The 21,953-nt window shown below is 43.2% G+C and overlaps 1 protein-coding gene across 6 annotated transcripts in view; it reads right to left on the reverse strand.

Annotated features, from left to right (window-relative positions):
• Positions 1 to 21,953, reverse strand: part of LOC135099798 (sodium/calcium exchanger 1-like) — a 156,897-nt gene that overhangs the window by 16,154 nt on the left and 118,790 nt on the right. For 3 of the 6 annotated variants that reach the window (XM_064002321.1, XM_064002320.1, XM_064002319.1), the window contains exons 2-3: positions 11,018 to 11,109; positions 3,125 to 3,264 (exon numbers count right to left, since the gene is read on the reverse strand). In XM_064002321.1, coding sequence (XP_063858391.1) covers positions 3,125 to 3,264; positions 11,018 to 11,109 — 232 coding nt within the window. The remainder of the gene's footprint in view (positions 1 to 3,124; positions 3,265 to 11,017; positions 11,110 to 21,953) is intronic. The other 3 variants (XM_064002325.1, XM_064002322.1, XM_064002324.1) reach the window with 1 other exon arrangement.

Consider the following 21,953-nt stretch of genomic DNA (forward strand, 5'->3'; position numbering starts at 1 on the left):
CACTCTCTTCGACGAATCTATAGCAACATGAGATAGAATTGAAGAAAAGGAGGAATAACGTCGCTGCTATTATGAAAAGGCGTTTCGAGAAGAAACGAGTGCAAAGTTATCCTCCTTGACGATACATAACTGAAGAAAAGGAGGAGAGAACGTCGGTAGTGTGAAAGGTTTACTCGGCGCTTTGCTTGGCGTACGCACTTAGGGCCCGAGGCTGAGGTGCAAAGAGAGAGCAGTGCTGCTAGGTACGCGGATGAGCTCTCTAGAGGCGGTGGTGTGCGTGGCAGCCAGCGGCGTCTACCATGCAATGTTTGAAAGTGTTACCGGCATCTCCACATGGCACAGAAACTCACTGACCAGCTTGTCCAGCATCGTCTGCAACACCCACAGAGAGAAAGTGAACAGTAAGCAAGATGGAGCTGGAACTGGGGTATGGTAGGTGTGTGTGTGCCCGTGGAGGTGTTGGTGGTGATGGTAATACACGAAATGGATGTAATGAAAGGGAAATTATCTGGGGTGATGATTATGGTGATGGTCAGTATGATGTATGTGTGTTTGTGTGTGTATGTGTGTGTGTGTGTGTGTGTGTGTGTGTGTGTGTGTGTGATTCACCATGGTCTTATCACGTGCCGGACTTGTGACCCAGAGAGAGCTTATAACCCATGCAGACTGATCCATGGGCAAGACTTGAATCACACACATACTGCACACACAGTCCCGTTGCTCAGAGGGAAGAGTACCCGCTTGCTGTCGGTTAAAAAATGCGACTTAGAGCGGGTCTCGAACCTACGCCAGTTAAACAACAGGCAAGGACGTTCTTCACTGAGCTACAGGTCAGTAGTGTGTGTGTGTGTGTGTGTGTGTGTGTGTGTGTGTGTGTGTGTGTGTGTGTGTGTGTGTGTGCTCAAGCGAATGTGGTGTGCGATGTGTAATATTCAGTGAACTGTGAGGAATAAAGGAAATGTTATAAATAACTAAGAGCAGTGAGGGGAAGGGAAAGGACCGCTGGGAGAGGTGATGTCGCGAGGCCGGCACTGAATAAGGCAGGGTGTGGGGAGGGAAGGGAACGTGTGAGGGAGCTGAGGATGCTTGAGGATCCCACCTCGCTGCTGGGTGTATAGGAAGATGCGAGTGAGTGTGCTGAGGCTAAGGTGTTTGTGGCATGTGTTGTGAGAGTGAGGGAGTGTTATAACATGTAGTACCTTAGTGTATTTACAGAGGGGAAAGACATGTGTTAGTGCTTTTACAAAGAGGGAACATTTGTTTTCGTGTATTTACAATGGGTAAAACATGTGCGTCTGTGCATTTACAAAGGAGAAAACGTGTGTCAGTTTTCTTTTTTTCTTTTTTTACGAAAGGAAAAAGATATGAGGATATCAAGAAGGAAAAATAATCAATGTGGTGGATGAGGTGTGGTGGTGTGGTAGAGGAAGTGGTGAAGATGAGGCATTTTGGAGGATTGGATATGATGAGGGTTCAACACTGAAGGAAGTTAGATATGTGGTAGAAGATGAGAGACGAGCGTGGTGGGGATGACGTGTGTGTGGTGTGTTGTGGTGGTGGTGGTGATGGTAGTGGTGGTGAAGTCATGTGACTGAGAATGAGGCTGATATGTTTATTGTTTGAACGTCTGCACAAACTCCACAGCCGAGTCATGGTGGACAGGAAACACTGAGCTTTGTGGAGACGTGTTAGTGTGTTATCATAACCTGAGGCATTGCCATTCTGTTCATGGAAGCCGCCTGGCCATCCCTCCCTGTCTGGCATGCAGGTTGTCGCCACTAACATCATGAATTCAAAAAGGAAACTGTAGGTACTGTAAATCCTACTTGTTAGTACACTCAACATTACTGCTTACAGCTAACTCTCCTAATTTATGGTAGTTAGTAGTATATATCAAGTTAGTAGTAGTAGTAGTAGTAGTAGTAGTAGTAGTAGTAGTAGTAGTAGTAGTAGTAGTAATAGTAGTAGCAAGACACTGGTTTACATTTAACACTACTTACAGTCTACTCTTATCATCCTTGGATAGTTTAACATGACTTACTCAATGTATCGATGGCAAGTAGAACCTTAACTCACGTCCTGTACGAGTATTTAACTCTAAGGAAAGCAGGAAAAAAATAGGTATGGATGGTCGCTTCCTTAGATTAAAAACAGCGCAGCCAGAATTTCGTACTTTTACTGTACATTAAACACTGTGCTCGAGGTACATGAATAATTCAACACTTTCCCTTTCTTTTATCCTTCTTTTTTTTCCTTCTATGCGTCCCTCGGGACCCACATGGCGGCCTTTGTAATGTAGTCTAAGATTAATAACATAAGTCTTAGGAAAGGCTGGAAAAACAGGTATTTTTCTCTCAGCTTAAGTGAGGCAAGGCAAAGGAGGCTGGAGGGTAGTGAGAGCCTGACGTAGGCTTGGGGGACATGCTTCTTGTTTCTCGGGAGCCTGGTGCCTGGTGAGGGTCGTGAGGCAGCCAATCCCGCATGACGATGCCCAGAGCGCAGCTTGTACGTGGCCCAGGTGTGCATTAAAGCTGAAGGAGGACAGTAATGTGACTGGAATTCTAGCGTCATTTATCTCTTGTGGATCATTATTAGTTGTTGATTCTCGCTGGGATGTTAGTGGAAGGTTATCACCCACATTGATATTTGCTGGCAGCGTGGATAGTTATTGCGGTGATTACTGAGGGTTGTTTCTCCAGCTGTTGTATCCAATCGAAATGATTTGTCGAATTTATCTCTTACGTCCAAGATTGTAAGGCTAATACTAGTTTATTTATCTAATCATTTAGTTATTTATTCCATTTAATTATCTGTCTATTTATTGAGTTATCTACTAATTCATTGGCATGGTAATGTTTTATTATCATAGGGAAGGAATCATCGTAGGTGCAGGAGTGAGTTACGTAAGAGCCGCTGTTTGGTGACCGACGCGGGGAATATGCACTGTACGCTGTCATTCTGGAGGGAAGAGGACTAACTAACACAAGGGGTGGGGAGATAGCTGACCACAGTACAGAAAAAAACGTCGTTTTTTGCCACTCCACTAGAATGAACGTGAATAAAAAAACAAGAATATTGATATAAGAGATGAGTTGATAGTCTTGTCTGAACTGGCATCACTAACCCGGTATTCCTTGTTCTCCTTGATCCTGATCTGGGTGCGGGTGGCGTTGCCCAGCTTGGGTTTCCCGAGCAGCGCGATCTTCTCATCTTCAGTCAGTTCACTATCCTTGTTGGCGAACTCGAAGCCTAAGTCGTCATCATCTGTAAGAATCGTGGAGTGAATGTGTGTCCGTGGCGACAGTGCGGGGGTGAGGAGCCGAGGCGCGCTCGGGGCCAGAGAACAAGCTGCCGATGGACGTTGTCCGCCCTACTTGGTGCGTAATGCTATGTAAGGGTCTGCCGGCACTACTATGTCTTGTTATCTCCTGCTTGACTGGCACTGACCAGAGTATGGGTGAGCTTAGTGTAGGCATAAGACTCTTCAAAATGCACTTGAACTATTTTATCTACTGTATTCATTACATATCATGTTTACCTGAGGCAGCATGGCTTGCATCAAGCAGTTGGCCCTAATTTGATATTAATCATCATAATTATTCTCTGGCTCCCAACAGACGACCTTCACCCCCGCCGGTGCGTGTGTGGCTCAAGGCTCCCATCAGCTACAGGTCAGTGAATGGATCATTGTACAGTGGGAGGAAGCTTTGCTACACGACTATGGTGCGACAGACAAAAGCGTACAGACATTGAGAAGTGAAGTTACACCAAGTGTCAAAGTTACTCAAGAAAAACATATCCAAAAGAGAAAGATATTTACATTATGTTCAAGTGACGGTTTATAGAAAGGAATGTGTTCTGTACACAACCTCAAGTAGAGAAGACAAGTAAATGACTGAGATAGTACAACTGAGTGTTCTACAGTTAACATGACAGTGCTGGAATAGCTGAATAAAGGCAAGAGTCTGAATGCATATAGTGGAGTACAAAAGAGAGCGTCTGCTTAGTATCCTATTGAAGTAAGCGAGTGAACCTTGGAACCAAGAGGTACTTACTGTGCCGGGCAGCGTACTGGTGCGTCATGACACAGCTACACTTCTACACAGTTAGGCAACAAAAGAGACAAACAAGGCAGCAAACAAAGAGACAAAACCACGACAGTGCAAGGCAAGATTAGTCAAAGATAATTTGTTGTGAAGGAAGAGATGGAGGTCTGACATACGTATATTAAGATAAACATTGATAAGAGCTACAATGGTAGTATATATACCGTAGGATCGGTGGAATACAACACTTTGAATTATACCTCCTCTTATAGTCTTTTTCTTTCTTTGAGGTTTGGCGGGGGGTTCTGCGTGAAATTGTAAGGAAAATATCATTGACAACTAATAATATATATATATATATATATATATATATATATATATATATATATATATATATATATATATATATATATATATATATATATATATATATATATACGAGTATATATATATATATATATATGTATGTATATACATATATGTATATAATTACATATTGTACACATCAAAATCACCCTGACTTTAAGATAAAGATGGAAGACGAGAGCACATTATACTACTGTCATGCAGAAAGGCGACCCACTAAGTACACAGCTCTACGCAATTCATAATACTACAATATTCTTGGTGTAAACAAAAACTAAGGAAAGAAAATCAATCTTCTGCCTTTGACAAGAAGATTCTCGCCTACACAGTGCTTACATCCGCAGTAGGAATCTTGGTGCAAAGGTAGAGGAAGGCAACGCGCCAGTGCGTCAGTGCATTCAGGGAACAGCACACTCATTACTACTAACACGGGCCCTTTGGCTTGCATACTTCACTAGCCCATCGCCGGTGGCCGCACCACTTATACTGACTCTACAAGTTCCACACTTGTGTTGTTGCATCAATAAAGTGTGCAGGCCAAGGATGACAGTGAGCAGTGCAACATAAACAGTAATGATAAATTAATGAAGAATGATGGAGGCGTTCCAGGGGAGAGGAGGGAGTGTTGCGCACAGCCAGCCAGGGTGGGGGCGCGTCGCGAGGCAGCGGCTAACGTGGGCTCAGGGAGGACAGGTGGTCAGGGGAAACCTGGGTGAAAATTATGGTGGAAGATTTTAATTGAAAACCAAATATGCAGTGGATGGTGTTGACCACTCACAGGGACACAAGCATGGACTTGAGGGGGAGGAGGACAGGTGTGGACTCCGCCTGTACTTGACAGAGGGACGGCCCTTATTATTCTTAAATTCTTACAAGTCCCTTTCAAAATCCATTTCAAAACAGCAAACATATACACCAATGCCTGGGGACTTGGTGAGGTGGGCGCTGCCACGGCCCATTGCGCCATAGAGGACTGGATGAACATGGGCGTCTGGCGAGGCTGCAATGCCGCCTGTAAGGAGTCTGTCCGTCTGCTCTGCACCAAGACACGCCGGTAAAAGGTTGTCAGGGTCATTCATCGGGTGTCTTGGCGATCCCTCGAGGTGGCAGGCAGGCGGGCAGACAGGTGGAGTGGTGCCTCGCCAGGACCACGGGCAGGCCGGCATGAACCGAATTTCGTGAACTGAATTGTCCCACCAGAAGATATTGCTTCCGGCAGAGCTCATGGAATTGATTCAGATAAGTGCAACATGTGATAAGAGAACGAAGGAGTGAGATGATCAACTGTTCTTTTATTCCTTGTCGATGAGCGAACCAGCCTGATTAACCGAATGACTGACTGACAGGCGTATAATTTTGCATCTCATCTCGCTGCAGAATCAATTGTGTGACGTTCCTCCTGCACTTGCTTAGGAACCTGACGCAAGCACGGAGGCGTTGACTCCACCACTCAATTAGGGACAGCGGGGGACACGAGGGACGAGGGAGGAGGCGGGGGAAGGGGACTGGATAACAAAAGGAAGGAAGGGTACAAGACCATGCGCAGCGTCACCAATTCGTGGGTGCTGTGGGAGGTGCGTGGGCGGGGTGTGGGCGTGGGTTGGGGAGACACGGTTACCAAAACACTACCAGCAAGCTATTAACATTCTCCATTCCTTCATACATCTCTCAACCTGGAGTCCACTTACATCAAGGAGGGAACAGGCGGTACCATATTTTGGGGATTTATTGTTTTTTATACACAGGTCGGTGAAGAGAAGAGAGAGAGTCGGGGGAGAAAACAACATTAGATCTCTTATAGACTAAAATAGAATATACTTAAAATCAGTGGGTTTTAGAAACAGGAAGGGAGAGAGAGAGAGAGAGAGAGAGAGAGAGAGAGAGAGAGAGAGGGAGAGAGAGAGAGAGAGAGAGAGAGAGAGAGAGAGAGAGAGAGAGATGGGGAGAGAGAGAGAGAGAGAGAGAGAGAGAGAGAGAGGGAGAGAGAGATGGGGGGAGAGAGAGAGAGATGAGAGAGAGAGAGAGAGAGAGAGAGAGAGAGAGAGAGAGAGAGAGAGAGAGAGAGAGAGAGAGAGAGAGAGAGCACATGTATAAGGGGGGGCACTAACTTATAATAAAAGATATGGCGTGAGGACTAAGGGGCGAGGTAGCACTGGGGGTGAAGCGTGGGCCGTGAACAATACAGACTCAGGGATTACATCTAGAGTTTTAAAAGTTCGGGGACTGAGAAGGAGTACAGATATATATCAATATCCAATAGAGAGAGAGAGAGAGAGAGAGAGAGAGAGAGAGAGAGAGAGAGAGAGAGAGAGAGAGAGAGAGAGAGAGAGAGAGAGAGAGAGAGAGAGAGAGAGAGAGAGAGAGAGAGAGAGAGAGAGAGAGAGAGAGAGAGAGAGAGAGGAAAAATTTGATCTGCTTAAAGGTAAAGAATCTTATCATCTATTACAGTAAAGAAAGGCCAATGGTATTTATAAAGGTAGATTGATAGATTTAAATAAGGAGCAAGACATTATTGTTTCTTTTGTAGATTGACATGCAAAGTGCTTTTTCTAATAAATTTAGAAAATCTATGAATAATTTAGAAATTCACTAAAACTAAAAGGAAACAGGAATAAGATTATAACCTCATTTCCTTGCATTCGAGTGTGAAATAAGTGAAAGAAATTACAGAAATAATAAGACTGCCTACTGCTGTCACTGACTTCAATAAAATACCACACTAGCTAACTTAACCTTAATCATACCAATCAATATAATTACTTAGGAATGCATGTCCTTAATCTACGGTAAGAATGTTAATAAATTAGCTAGTTATGTACATTAGTAGTGTGTTTATTTACAAATTCCCTGCTCACACCACGAGTCTGAGACAAACGCGGCTGTTAGCGAGGGAAGTGGCAGACGTGACTAGTTATGTTGACACGAGTAATTATGGCGATTGCTGTGGTGATTAATAGCACGGGTTGAACGGACAACTCGACAATACAGGAAGCAGGAGGTGGGAGGCTCACTCTCTTTCTCACTCCGGACCTTTCACAAGAGTTCACTAGACGACACAGAGACAGAGGACACTGTTTCATACGACATCACGGGAAGCATTGTGACTATCCCCGGATACACTTGAACTGGCCGACACTCTCCTCTCGGCAGCGCGTGAAGACTATTTCTCAGACTAAAAGTATTTTCTTAGATTGAAAAGGATATTGTTCTCCACTGATCAGTCCTTTTTTATGTCTGACAAACCGTTTTTTCCTCACATACAAAACGGTTTGGTAGATTAAAAAGAGTTTGTCAGACAAAAAAAAAAAGGACGCTACTTTCATCTGATAAACTACTATTACTCTGTCAAAAGCTTTATCGTTCACACAGAAAACGGTTTGTCAGAAGGAAAACAGTTTGTCCGACGAAAAAAGAAAGAAAGAAAAAGAAAAAAAGGCCGCTAGTTTCCTCTTCCTCGCTCTCAAGCACTGCAGAAAACGATTTGTCACACGGAAACAGTTTGTCGAGCGAGAAAACATGTTACTCTCCTCCGATTTGTCATATGAAACGTGTCCTCGTCCTCACTGTTCAAGGGTGCCTTCCCTATGCTACCCTCCTGAGGCACACCAGCTCTTTCTAATGCCATGGTTATGTACTTGTATGAATGATATCGAGGACTTGAACCAGTACGGCGATATTATACACACAAAAAACTTCAATTCCAGGCCTCTCTTTTATCGAGGATTGGGTATCTTTTCGTGGTATAATACTCAGCTGTCATATTCCGATTCCTCACTTGCATGAACAGTATCGAAGACTAGAATGTGGTGATATGCACACGTGACGTTAAAATCCATGACTATATTTTATCGAGGTATGATACTCAGCTCATATCCCAGGTTTTCGTTATGTCCATGTAAAGGAGTTTGAGTTCCCGCAGAGGATAAAGAAGGCGAGTGCTGGTAACTGTGCTAAGTGTCGCCGCTACACTATTACACGTAGCTAACCCGCGGAACTGTGTATTGCGAGGAGCATGGTGGCCTGGTTGTAAGTATTATAGCCATGAACTTGTTTTTCCACTGTAACCTTCCTCAGTTTAGACCTCGTGCTTCCTCTACTTTCCTCATCTTCTCTTGTCTCTTCATTTTACATCTTCCTTCACATCCTAGCTTACTTGTCCCATCCGTCCTACCCCTCTCTTTCTTACTAACCTTTCTAAACAATGAAACCAGAGATATATAAAAAAAAATCCATTTCCTCAGGGACTTTCAACTTTTTTTTTCTATTCTTCTTAGTTCCTCGGTACAAACAGATAACATAAGGAGTCCGAATTAACCAGCAATGAGCCTGAAATAAATGTTAATCTCCCGGAAGTGATGTTTAATTAAAAGTTGAATTATAAACTAAATCAAGACACTAAAACTTCGTTAAATACGAGGCTTAACTTGAATTCCCTACTAAAGAGACTCAATTTAATCTAGGAAAATGAGACCTGCAAGAAGAGAGAGAGAGAGAGAGAGAGAGAGAGAGAGAGAGAGAGAGAGAGAGAGAGAGAGAGAGAGAGAGAGAGAGAGAGAGAGAGAGAGACAAGAAAATGACCGATGAATTATGAAAAAAAAAATATAGTAATAATCTTCGTGTCTCCTTCCTCTTCGTCCTTTATTCTGTGTCTCTATCCACTTCTCTTTTTGTCTCCCCACCTTAAATCCACTTCTTCCCCCACCCTCCCGCCATCCACTTACGCCTGTCTTTCACTAATGCCTTGCCTAAATCTCCGCTATCTCTTTAAATCTCTCTTGCGTCCCACTCTGTCTCCTCCATTCCCCCTTCCCCTCCCCTAGAGTCCCTCCCCAGGCTCCTTCAGTCTCCTTTTTCAACTACTCTCCCTCATTTCTTCCTCTTCCTCCTTCGTCAACAGATTCATAAATATCACTTTCCCTCTCCTCCTCCTGCTGGAAATATTCTCCTCCATTTTCTCTCCGTGTCAGCGCTTGTTCTGTAATTTATTCTCTCTCTCTCTCTCTCTCTCTCTCTCTCTCTCTCTCTCTCTCTCTCTCTCTCTCTCTCTCTCTCTCTCTCTCTCTAATTCTTTGCCAACGTGACCTAAAACTTTGTCCCCTCTCTCCCTCAAGCCGCTCCTTCAAAGCCCTTCCCTTTAGTCTTCCCCACAACAATTGTTTTAAGTCTTTTGATCCACTTTAATGTTACTGAGAATTCACTTCCCTATATCAGAGGTATTTCTAATCTTTTCCCTTCCCAGCCCACTCCACTCCAGCCCAGTCTAGTGCTCACCCCCTCCCCTCCCGAACCCTCTGTCTCTATACGTTCCCTAATAGTTTCCATCCTATTCACCGTAAGTGTTTTCAAGTGTTTTGATATCGTATCCTAATCTATCGAGAGGAAAAATTTTAACGACGGCATATTGCAAAGTCTGTATTTATCGAAGTATTTTGAAGTGTTTCGTTATCCTCTCCTAATCTATCGAGGGGAAAAATATTAATTATGACATCACAAAACCTGCATTCCCTTAAGTATTTTCAAATGTTTTGGCATCGTCTTTGTTGAGGGGAAAAAAAAAAAACGTTGACATCACATAGCTAACATTCACCTAAGTGTTATCGAGTTTTGTTTTGTTTTGTTTTGCTTCGTTTTGTTTTGTTTTTTTGTCTTCTTCGTATCCCAATAAACGGAAAAAAATAATAACTTTGACATGTTACAAAAGCTACATTCCTGCTTGAAAAAAAAGAGAAAAAGCTCATAATATTGGATAGCCATCGTAAGCTTCTTATTTTTTTTCAGCAATTCCTAAAGCTGATCTGTTCTCTTAAGCAAATAAATCTATCCTGCAAAAAAGAGAGAGAAAAAAAAGAAGAATCATTTAAGAATGGAAGAGGGAAAAAAGGAACAAATGGATGAAGTTTCTAAATAATTATTTGTGACAGAAGACCCATCTATCCAGCACTCACTCAACCTGGTAAATAATTCGTTCTTATTCCTCACTTGCATCCCTCCTCCATTCTCCGTTCCCTCAGGCTGTCTCCCTCTAGTCCCTCACCAGATGCTATTTCCTCCCATTCTTGTCAATCCTCAATTAGCGTCTGTTCTTTGTCCCAATAACTTGCCGCACATCCCTCCCATGCTGTATCTGCTAAGCTTATCATCATCATTCCATCCTCATCCCCAGCCTCTTATCTTCTACGTCTTTCTGGACTGTATTATTTTTCCCCTGTCTCATCTTTTTTTTTTTTATTCCTGGGCTCTATTCTTCCAGGCTTCTATCTTCCTCTACGTTTTCTCTTAACTTATTATTTCCCTAGTCTCTTTATCTTGCTAGCCTATCCCTGTTTCTATCCTTTCCCTACACTGTATTTTTCCTGCACATTTCTTTAGCATTACTTTCTCTTTAATGTCTATCCTCCTATAAGAACACAAGAATAAAGAAAAGGAAACTGAAAAAGACTAGTTGACCTACACAAAGCAGCTTCTGAATACTATCATTCTCCAGCCAAGCTCATGTTCACTTCTGCCTTGCCCGGATCTCTCTCTGCCTTGCCCTGTCACCTAACCCAGTCCTGCTCTAACACATCGTCCTGTCCACCGTTCCCTGTCTCCTCTCCCTCTCGTACCTCCGCTGGCGACGGGCTCTCCGATGTCAACGTAGAAGAGGACGTCCTTCTCGTAGCTGTCTTCCTCTATAATCTTGATCTCGATGAACTTCCTGCAACAGAAGAGAAGTTCAGTTAGGGGTGCCGAGATAGTGAAGGAGTTGTAGGGAAGAGTTAGGGTAGGAATGGGAGACGAGGATGAGAGACGGAGGGAAAGCGGAGTGGAGGAGAGGGATAGCAATGGAGGAGACGAGAGGTAGATGAAGGAAGGATACTAGGAAATGGTCAGGAAACTCAGAGGACGAGAGGGAGGGTGAGGTAAAATGAGGAAGAAAATATAGGAAGAGGATGAAAGACAGTCTAGTAGAGAAGATAAGTGGTTAGAAATGGAGGAAAAGGACGAGAAGAGAAGGGAAGGTGTAGACAATGAAGGAAGAGAACGAGAGGGAGATGAAAAGGAGAGGAATGGGAAATGAAAGAGGATGTTAGGAAGAGGGAGGGAGGAATCATAAGGAAAAGTAGAGAAAAGTGAATTAATAATATTTTGTACATTTTTACGTAATGAGAGATCTGAGCTTGTTAAATGAAAAATGCAACGTGTCACGACGAAAGTAATGAATATACAAAAGAAACTCATTATTTATCTCATTATATTTATTTTCTGGAAGCTGGAAGTGTTGTATCTAATTTCTTCACTTTCTTAACAATCTCAAAAAGCTTATATCTAGTCTTCCTTCTTAAAGTAACACAAATATTCTGACTACTGCTGCTTCCGATCAACGCATTTAACCGTGTGTTCTGCTGGAGACGTCACCAGAAACTCCCGTGTTTGTGTTTGCTTCCTCAGCCGTGCGTCGGTCGAGCTTCTATATGCCGGCACTGCAATTGAGATTTCCTTTCATTACACGAGTTTTTATTGGTTTCCCAGAAGAGTCTCCCGAGTATTCCTTGCCATGTAGCGATTTTTGGAAACTTACAGAGTCGAAGCTTAAATGTTAATGGGATCTGTTTGATTGTGAAGCTCGTGAAACTATTAATTTATTTTTCATGTGATTCCCAGAAAAATTTCTTTTTCTTTCGTCATGCGATCATTGGTGGAATTTGCATGGAATCTGATGAATTATGGAACTTTTTACCTGTTTCTCTTTTTTCCTTCCTTCCTCTCACTTGAACTGTTTGAAAAGAAGGGTAACAAAATTTTCAAAGCTCATCTAGTAAACATTTCTTTTATTACTCGTTCTTTGACATTTTATTATTTTATCTATTTATTTATCTACCTATTTGTTTTTTTTTCTTTTTTTCTTTTTTTTTCTTGGAGAAGTAGGGGCAAATTCAGGCATCTTTTATCCATCTATTTTCTATCTAAGATTTTTTTGAGTGTTCTTGTCCAGTCTTATCTCTTAAAGTCTTAAGCGCTAATAAATATATTTGAACAGCATCACGTCTTTCCGTCGTGAGACATTGTAAGCGTCTCCGTCTGCTCACGAATTCCCCCTCCTTCAAGTCACTCTGCCTTACATCGTGCAGGCTTCTGGCTTTGCATGGTAATCCCTGAGACTCGATCTTATCTTTGGTCAACAACTTCATGTAGATTGAAAGAAACTCCCTCTGACTTCCCTTGTGTCAGTAAATTGTTATTATATTGTGTGAAGTGGCTGTTCATGTTCAGAATCTTGATAAAAGTGAAGAATAACAATAAAGAATGCCTTGTCATTTTCCGAGAGTTGTTCAGTTACTGGTATTATCCACTGAGTGAGATACCCGTTCATGTTCAGTGCATTGATGGTACCAGCAAGGAAACATAAGATATCATCATTTTCTTTTTTTTTCCTCCAGTCACTAAATTATTACTGGTATGCTTTGAGTGAGTGAGGTTACCTGTGTCTCGTCCAGCGCTTTGATGGTGATAGTGAAGAATAATGATAAAGTTTGTTTGCGTGCAGGAATCTAAACTTAATATCAAGGGCGTGGCGTTGATAATTTGAGCTTTCTTTACAATACAGTGTTGCGGAAATGAATACCACGTTTTGTTGTTCATTTTCCGTCACTTAAGTTTGAAAATGTTCCCTGCAGTTTAGTAGTCACTATTGTAATTTGCATGTATCTTTGTTTTCAGTTTATTTTATTATTTTTTTGGTTTCTTTTCGTTAGTTCATGATTAAACACCGGATTGCCATTTGCTTGTTTTCTTTCTCTCTCTTTTTTTTTTTTTTTTTTTTCCATCTGTTTATTGACTGATTGGTTGTTTCTTCTTTTTCTTCTTTTTCTTCTTTTCTCCTCTCCTCTCCTCTCCTTCCTCCTCCATCCTCCTCCTCCTCCCTCCTCCTCCTCCTCCTCCTCCTCCTCCTCCTCCTCCTCCTCTTAATGAGATTATGGTAATTTGTTCGGCGGAGAAAAAGTCACATTTGTTGTATGTAAAAAAATGTAATGCAGCTGCTTTGTTTGGCTTCTTATTACCTTATTACCTTATTACTTGAGCGTTCATGACACACACACACACACACACACACACACACACACACACACACACACACACACACACACACACACACACACACACACACACACACACACACACACGGTATTCCAGCCACTTATGTGTACTTCTAAGGACAGGTGAATCGTTCATAATTAAACACACACACACACACACACACACACACACACACACACACACACACACACACACACACACACACACACACACACACACACACACACACACACACACACACACACACAAACAAACAAACAAACACGCATACTAACGCGCGCGCGCGTGTCCAGGCTTCCACAACACGCACTCTTCAGGCTTCCGTGGCCTTCCCAAGAGCTCAGGAACCTCACTGGACTGTCGGTTGGTTGGCTGTGTGGAGGAAGCTTACCCGACTTATTGTCTATACATGAGCTACACTCTTCTCTCGTCTTGTTGGGCCTCCACTTAACTTAACCCACTCCCAACACCTCCACTTCCTTCCTCGCTCCCTTCCAGCATTCCAATCTCCTCTCCTATCCTCTCCCTCTTGTTATCATATTTTTATCACTTCTTTGTTATTTTTGTAGGCTTTCTCTCTCTCTCTCTCTCTCTCTCTCTCTCTCCCTCTCTCTCCTCTCTCTCTCTCTCTCTCTCTCTTCTCTCTCTCTCTCTCTCTCTCTCTCGTTATTGGTCTCCTTTTTTTTTAATTTTTCTATTGTTGTAGTTGTATTTAATTTATCTTCTTTTGATATTTTCTTGTGTTCCTGTTTGGTTTTGGTTCTTCTTTTTTTTTTTCCTTCTCTTATCTTTTTTTTTTCGACCTCTATTCTTCCCTCAATGTTTTCCCCGCAACCTCCAATACCTAGTCATATTTTTCCTCCTTTCATCATCAACATCTATTTTTTTCCTACCTTTCTCTACAAATTTCTACACTTCATATAACATTCTGTATTTTCCACGTCCTCTTTCTCATCCCTCCTTCTCTTTCTACTCTTGCTTGCCTTCTCTCCTCGTCCTCATCTGTCATCATCGTTGGTGTTGTCATGCAAAATTTTCTCCTCGCCTTCCTTCTCTTCCTCCTGCTTCTAAATCCTTCACATTTCCCTGCCTTCTCACCATCTTTCCTCTCCCTCCCTCCCTCCCTCCCTCCCCTGCCTGGTCGTATCCCCCCCGCCTCACTGCGAAGTAATGCACGTAAATTTTCGCTAAGTGATTTCAGATGTGGGTGGAGGAAGGAATAAACCCGGGACTTGTGTGTCAGTTCATCCGTCCCTCTTACCTTCACCTCCCGCTACTCTTGATACGACTCACTCCCACGTGCCTCTCAGTCACTCAGCTTCCCAACCGACTCATCCACACTGCATACCTACCCACTCTTATCCACTCTCTCCACTCGCTCGCTCTTTCCATGCAGTTATCTTCATTCTTTATTATATTCACGTCCTCTCCTCCCTCTTTTCCTCCTCCTTTTTTATCTCAAATTTCTACTTTTCCCACACGTTCATCCACCTGCCCACCCACCCTACCCACACCACATCATCATCTTGTAGCATCTTCATCCCCCCACCATATTCTCCATTCACGTCTTATACTCCTCTTTCCTCCTCTCTTTCCACTTTTCTTTCTCCTCTTCCTTCTCCTCTTCCTCCTCCTCTTCCCTCACTTCGTCCTCTAATGATTCGTAAATATCTCGAAGGCGACCAAATCTATAAGCGGATTGCGTCGTGGCGGGAAGAGTGAGTGAAGTGTTGGCTGCGGTGTGGAATTCAGCCCTTATGGACGGAGGCATAGTAGTGGGTTAGCGCTGCCTTGTCCCCTCCCTCCCGCTCCGTTCGTCGCCTATGGGCTGTGGTTTTATTGTCAATTGGATTCTCGTTCGTGTTGTAACTGAGTGTTTGTGCTCTCTCTCTCTCTCTCTCTCTCTCTCTCTCTCTCTCTCTCTCTCTCTCTCTCTCTCTCTCTCTCTCTCTCTCTCTCTAGATATTTATCTTCTCATTTTCTTTACTGATAGTTTGCTTTTAGTTGTTTTTGGAAAAGGTGCTTGCAGTGGTGGTTGTGGTCGTGGTGCTAGCAGTAGTAGAAGTAGTAGTAGTAGTAGTAGTAGTAGTAGTAGTAGTAGTAGTAACAGCAGCAGCAGCAGTAGTAGTAGTAGTAGTAGTAGTTAGTAGTGGTGGTGGTGGTGGTGGTGGTGGTGGTGGTGGTGGTTGTGTTCTAAATAGCAATAAAAGTCTAATGACGCTTGTAACTGCAGTGATAGTAATAGTAATAACAACAACAACAACAACAACAACAACAACAATGGTGATGATAACATGGAACGTGTAGGAAAGGAAAAAGAAAAAAAAGAGTAAACAAAAAAGAAAGAAAAAGAAAAAAAAGATGGAAGAAGGAGACTTTGTGTTTGTTGCCCAAAGAGTAACACAAAAGGAAGGCAAATAATGAAAGGTGTTTGGAAGAGTGGACAGCAAAGGCTTGTACCTCCTCCTCCTCCTCTTCCTCCTCCTCCTACTCCTCCTCGTCCTCCTCGACCATCTTTTTCTTCTTCCTTAATCTTCTTTTCCTTCCTCCTTAACCTTCTTTTTTACTCTATTTTTATAGTCCTGCTCCTCCTCCTCCTCCTCCTCCTCCTCCTCCTCCTTTTCCCCTAGCTCCTTAATCTCCTCCTCATCCCCCTTAATCTCCTCCTCTACCTCCACCTCAATATCCCTATGTACCTCCTCTCCTCTTCCTTGCCCTCCAATCACAATCTCATCCTCCTTATCCTCCTCTTCACTTCCTCCCTCCTCCACTTCTTGTTCCTTCTTAATCCTAATCATCATCGCATATTTTCTTTACGTCACACTCGCTCTCTTCATCGTCCTTCTCTTGCTCCTTATTATCATCATCATCATCATCGTCATTATCTTCCCTCTTATTATGCTGCTTCCCTCGGGCGTGCATTAATGGAAGGACTGAATTAAGAACCACCTCACTGTCACTCGGATCATGGCGCTGCCTCCTCCATTAATGCATTCCCTCGTAATAAAATGGCATTAATACACGCTTCTTTAATTCATTCAACGTGACGGCTACTTTTTTATAGATCATCTTTTCATTAATATTCTTTTTTTTGTGTTCATCCCATTACCTTTCCTTGTGTGTGTGTGTGTGTGTGTGTGTGTGTAGCGAAGGGAGGTGAAGTCCTGGGCGGCGGAATGAGTCAAGTTAACGTTGGCGGAGCGAAAAATTAGAGCGCCAAGGTTATTCTTTTGTGAGAAGTTAAGTTGGCAGGCAGGGAGGCACCTTCTCTCTCTCTCTCTCTCTCTCTCTCTCTCTCTCTCTCTCTCTCTCTCTCTCTCTCTCTCTCTCTCTCTCTCTCTCTCTCTAACGACCTCCATTCCTCTCCTCCTCGTTTCCCTTTCCCTTCTCTTTACTCTGCCTCTTTCCCTTCTTTTCCTTCCTGACTAGTTTCCTGCGCACCTCTCGCTTTTCCAATATCTGTGAACATTATGTGTGTGTGTGTGTGTGTGTGTGTGTGTGTGTGTGTGTGTGTGTGTACCATGTCGTCCTTCCTTCTACAGTACAGTTACTACCACCGTCAGCGTTTGGACAGAAGCACAGAGACACACGAGACGCAAAGAAAGTGGGCGCGCAAACTCATCTACAATTAATCAAAGGAGGGAGGAAGGTGACCCGGGAGAGGAAGGAGGGACTGTACACAGAAACGACAGTACAAGGAGTGCGTGTCCCGGGGGATGGAAAGTAGGAGATGGGGCTTAAGTACCTCTGGGCTTCGTGACGGAAAGGGAAAACATCTTAAGTCGTCTGTTGGAGTGCCGGAGTTGAGTAGCCTGTCAGGTTTACTCTTTCGACTCTTTTTTTTGTGATGGCGGTCCCTTTGTATGGTGCAGGCTCTCGTCCCGTGTTCCCCTTTTGTTCCCTGCAGATCCTTTACTTTCCTGCCCCCTGTCTGCCTCGTGTGATCCTCCTGCTCTGCTATGCCCCGCCTGTCCTTTCCCTGTACTGTGTCTTTCTCTGCCGCCCCTCTCGCCTATCCTTACTCCCTCCATTCTCTTCTTTTTTGTCCATAGAGGGTTTGACTGTTTTTCTTTATCTTACATCTTGTCCGTCCTTGTTCTTCTTGTGCTTTTTATAGTTCTTCCATCTAATCCCCCTTCCCTCTCTCTCTCTCTCTCTCTCTCTCTCCTCCTCTCTCTCTCATCCCCTCTCTCTCTCTCCTCTCTCTCTCTCTCTCTCTCTCTCTCTCTCCTTCGTTCCCTCCTTTTTTCTTTATTTCTCGACTTGTTGGGCGCTGCTTCTGTTTTTCTCTCCCTGTCCTCTTTCACCTTTCCCAGCCGCTCGTGTTCCCCTCCTCCCACTCCTTGTCTCTCCCCCTAGTCCATATCTTTCCCTTCCCCGTCGTACACTCCTGTTACTCCGTGTCCAGCGCCGCCCTGCACTCCACCTCACCGTGTTCTAGCCGACCCACGCTCCACCCAGAATCATTTCCTACCAGACATATATTATTTTCGACATTTTCACCCACCTTCACTACCACCACCTCTATCACTACCGCCCTCTCTCTCTCTCTCTCTCTCTCTCTCTCTCTCTCTCTCTCTCTCTCTCTCTCTCTCTCCCCACTCACCACCAGAGCGGGTAACTTGTTCACGTCAGCAAATTTTACCCGAGAGAGAAATAAATTACTCCCGCTGTGCTGAAGATTCCTGCCGCTAAAACCGCTGCTAATGTTGAAAAATTAGTATATATTTGCTCTTATCGTTATTTATTTTTACATTTATCCACGTCCAAATTTAAGTTCCATTTAAAAAAAAAAGCTTAACAAATATTTTTTATCTTCAGCTTCTCTCAATTGTCAAAAAAAAATGAATAAAATAAAAGATATGGACGAACGTTAAAAGAATTTCAGATTATTTTCCAGGTGGGGACTTGCTATGGACGGTTAAATTGGGTAACTCAGCTCTTGTCCCCCCCCAGTGTGCGTCTGGCAGCGGATGGGGAAGGAGTGCTGTTCCTTTTGTACGTGTGACGTTCCTCTCTGTGTGGTTTGTCTGTCTGGCTGTCTCTTGTGTTATTTTTCTCATCCTTTTCCTTTTTCTTTCTTTCTCATTTTCTGTCTGCTTCTTTTCTCATGTCTGTCAAGCTGTCAATTTACTTCCGTCTCTGTTTGTCTCTGCTGACCTTCTTGCTATTGTTTATTGTACGAGTATATGTGTGTGAGAGAGAGAGAGAGACGGCACACAAGTCAATAGGTAAACAAACATATATATTGACAAGTATATCCATCAATATTCTGTCAAAGTTTTTATCATCTTTTCTGTTTAATTTCCATGAATGATTGAATGTAAATGTATTGGTACCTTATTCTCCCGCCATCTTCAGAAAGGTAACACTTTCCCCTCTCTGTCTCCTCCTTGGTACTCTTTCCTCCTTTCCTTCCTCCTCCTTGTCTCTTCTTAACTCTACCTATCGTCTTTTTTTATTCTTTCTTCATCTTACTTGCCTTGCTCCTCTGCCATTTCCTTCTTCAACTTCTTCTCTTCCTCCTCTTTTTCTTCCTCCTCCTCCTGCACCTCCTCCTTTATGCAGCATAGCATGGACCTGGGGACGTGTTGCTGTTTGTATTCCTTTGTAAATCTTCTTTCTCCTCCTCCTCCTCCTCCTGCTGCTTCTCCTTCTCTTCCTCCTTATCATCATCATTGTTCACCTTCTCGCCACTTCTTTCTCGTGTCTTCCAGGGCTCTGCTGGTGAAGCTGTGAAGGTCCTCAAGTTACACGCCCGCTTGTCCTGTCCGCGCCACACACACTTAGGTTTTTCTTTTCCTCCTTCCTCTCACGCTCACTACCCTACACACCGGGGAGAAAGAGAGAGAGAGAGAGAGAGAGAGAGAGAGAGAGAGAGAGAGAGAGAGAGAGAGAGAGAGAGAGAGAGAGAGAGAGAGATTGTCGAGGGAGAGAATCTTGCTTGAAATTTGAATCCTTGGTAGTGTTAAATATATTCTTAACTCGACTTTTTTTCTTCTGGTGTCAATTACGTGGGAAACGTTCCTCTTTTTCTTTCTCCTCCTCCTCCTCCTCCTTCTCTCGTTTTTCTCTCTTACACTTTTATCACTTCTCCCTTCTTCCCTCTTTCGCTCTGTGTTGGTATTTCTACATCCCTCTTCTGTCTGTTTACTCTTTTTTCTCCACCCTTATCTTCTTCCCTTTCCCTTTTCCTGTATGATTCCCTCCCTTTGTTTCCCTTTTCTCCTCTTGTGTTTTCTAGTTTCTTTCCTTTTCACTTTTCTTTCCTTCAGTTTCTATTTTTTTTTCTCTCTTTCCCTTCACCCATATATTCTCCTTTCCCTTTCCTTCTTTTCTCCATCGTGTATTTCTAGTTTTTAAATATTTTCTTTCCCTCCACTTTTCCGCTTTTCGTATTTTTCTCTTGCTTTTCATCCTCCTTTCTTTCCATATTTTTTCCCTTCTCTTTAGTATCTTGTGTCTTCCATTTTTTTTTCCTTTTCACAACTTTCCTTTCCTTCACCTCACAGTATATTTTCCTATTCTTTTCTATAATTTTGTACCTTCTCTCTATCTTATATTCTTCATTTTTTTTTTCAGCACTCTTTTCCCCTTCAAACTTTCAAGAGAAACTCCTTAATATGCGAGACAGCGAAGGAATGGGGGACGTTTCGCGTGCCTTTCTCGGCTCACTGATGGAAAATTATGACTATGTATAGGAAGAATTCACGTGTTAATTGATTTTCCCGAGAGCTTGGTGGGTGTTTAGGGAGGGAGGGAGAGAGAGAGAGAGAGAGAGAGAGAGAGAGAGAGAGAGAGAGAGAGAGAGAGAGAGAGAGAGAGAGAGAGAAGTGGATGGGTGGAGAACAAGGAGGTGGGTGGCAGAGGAAGGGAGGGAAGGACAGGTAGCAGCAGAGGGGTTGCTTACCTGCCTAAAGGTGTTATCACGCGCGACGCTTGTTAATTAATGAAAGGATATTGGTCTTGCTACCTGCTGCTGCCTCTCTGCTGATGGGGCTCTGCTTCTGTTCCAGCTGCTGGTGATGGTGGTGATAGTGATGATAGTGATGGTGATGGTGATGGTGATGGTGATGAGTGAAGGATTTGTAGTTTTCCAATTCTCTCTCTCTCTCTCTCTCTCTCTCTCTCTCTCTCTCTCTCTCTCTCTCTCTCTCTCTCTCTCTCTCTCTCTCTCTCTCTCTCTCTCTCTCTCTCTCTCTCTCTCTCTCTCTCTCTCCTCCGCCCTGATGTTAATTTATTGCCGTATCGATATGACGGAAATATTTCTCCTCTTAATTGGCGATTTTATCATTGTTGGCTGCGAGGGTTTTGTTCCTTTCCGTTTTTCTGTTTTTGTCATTCGTTCTCCCGCTCACGTTCTCGTCCCCTGTTCTCCTCCACCCTGTTCTCTTCCTACGCTGTGTCTATCTTTAGCTCCTCTCCCACACACCCGGACCCACACGTGATCTTTTCTCTCTCTTTTTTTTTTTTTTCACCTTGCTTTATTATCTTTCTTGGGCCCTTCCTTCCTCCTCCTTCTCCTCCCTCCTCTTCCCCCAAAGAAAAGGAAGAGTAAAGTAGAGGGAATAAGAAGAAAAAAACTCTTCTTTCTCCCTGCCGGAATTACCTTTCTTACTTTCTTCTGTTGTTATTTGGTATTTTTTCATCTCTCTTTCCTTCTTCTTTTTCTTTTCCTGTTCCTCAACGAAAAGCAATAAGAAACGAAGAAGAAAAGTCTGTTTTCTCTTAACCTCTGTACTTCTTTAGTTTCTTTTAGCAACTATTTTTTCCCTTCTTCTCGTTCTACTCAGTCTCCTTTGCGCCTTCTTCCTCAGCTAGAAAAAAAAAATGTTGAAGAGGGAAACGAAGAAAAACTGTCTCTACCTTTGAGCTCCTATTTTTTTTTTTTGTATTTATTTATGTATTTTTTTTAGATTCCACTGTTTATTACTTTTTCTTCCAGTCTCCTTCCCCTTTGTCCTCTTGCTCAACGAAAAGAAGCAGTAAAAGGAAGCGAGGGGGAAAAAATACTCATCTTTCTCTCCCTCTCTCTCTTGGAAGGTTCCGTGCTGACCGAGTGACTGTGCGTACCGTCGACTCTTTACTTCAAGCTCTGTCAGTCCAGCCTCATTTGTTACTGCGAAATGAAGGGAGGGACTTTGGGAGGGAAGGGGGAAGGAACAGAAAATTTTTGAAAAGGAAGAGAAGAGAGATTTTTTTTTTCTTGGTAGGGAAAGGAGGAGGGAGGGAGGTATTTTGGAAGGGAAGGGAGGAAGAGGAAGGTTTTTCAGGAGAGAAGGAGGGAGGGAGACGAATTTTGGTGGATGGAAGAATGGAGGAAAAGGAAAATTTCGAGGAGAGGAGGGAGGAAGAAAGGAGGAGGGAGAGGAAAAGGAAGAGGGGGGTTTTTGTTAAGAGTTGCCGAGTCTCTTCAAGAATTTACCAGCGAAAGAAATTTGCATTAAATTTTCATAGTACTCT

The sequence above is a fragment of the Scylla paramamosain genome, chromosome 4 (genome assembly GCF_035594125.1).
Source record: "Scylla paramamosain isolate STU-SP2022 chromosome 4, ASM3559412v1, whole genome shotgun sequence".
In the NCBI taxonomy this organism is placed as follows: Eukaryota; Metazoa; Arthropoda; class Malacostraca; order Decapoda; family Portunidae; genus Scylla; species Scylla paramamosain.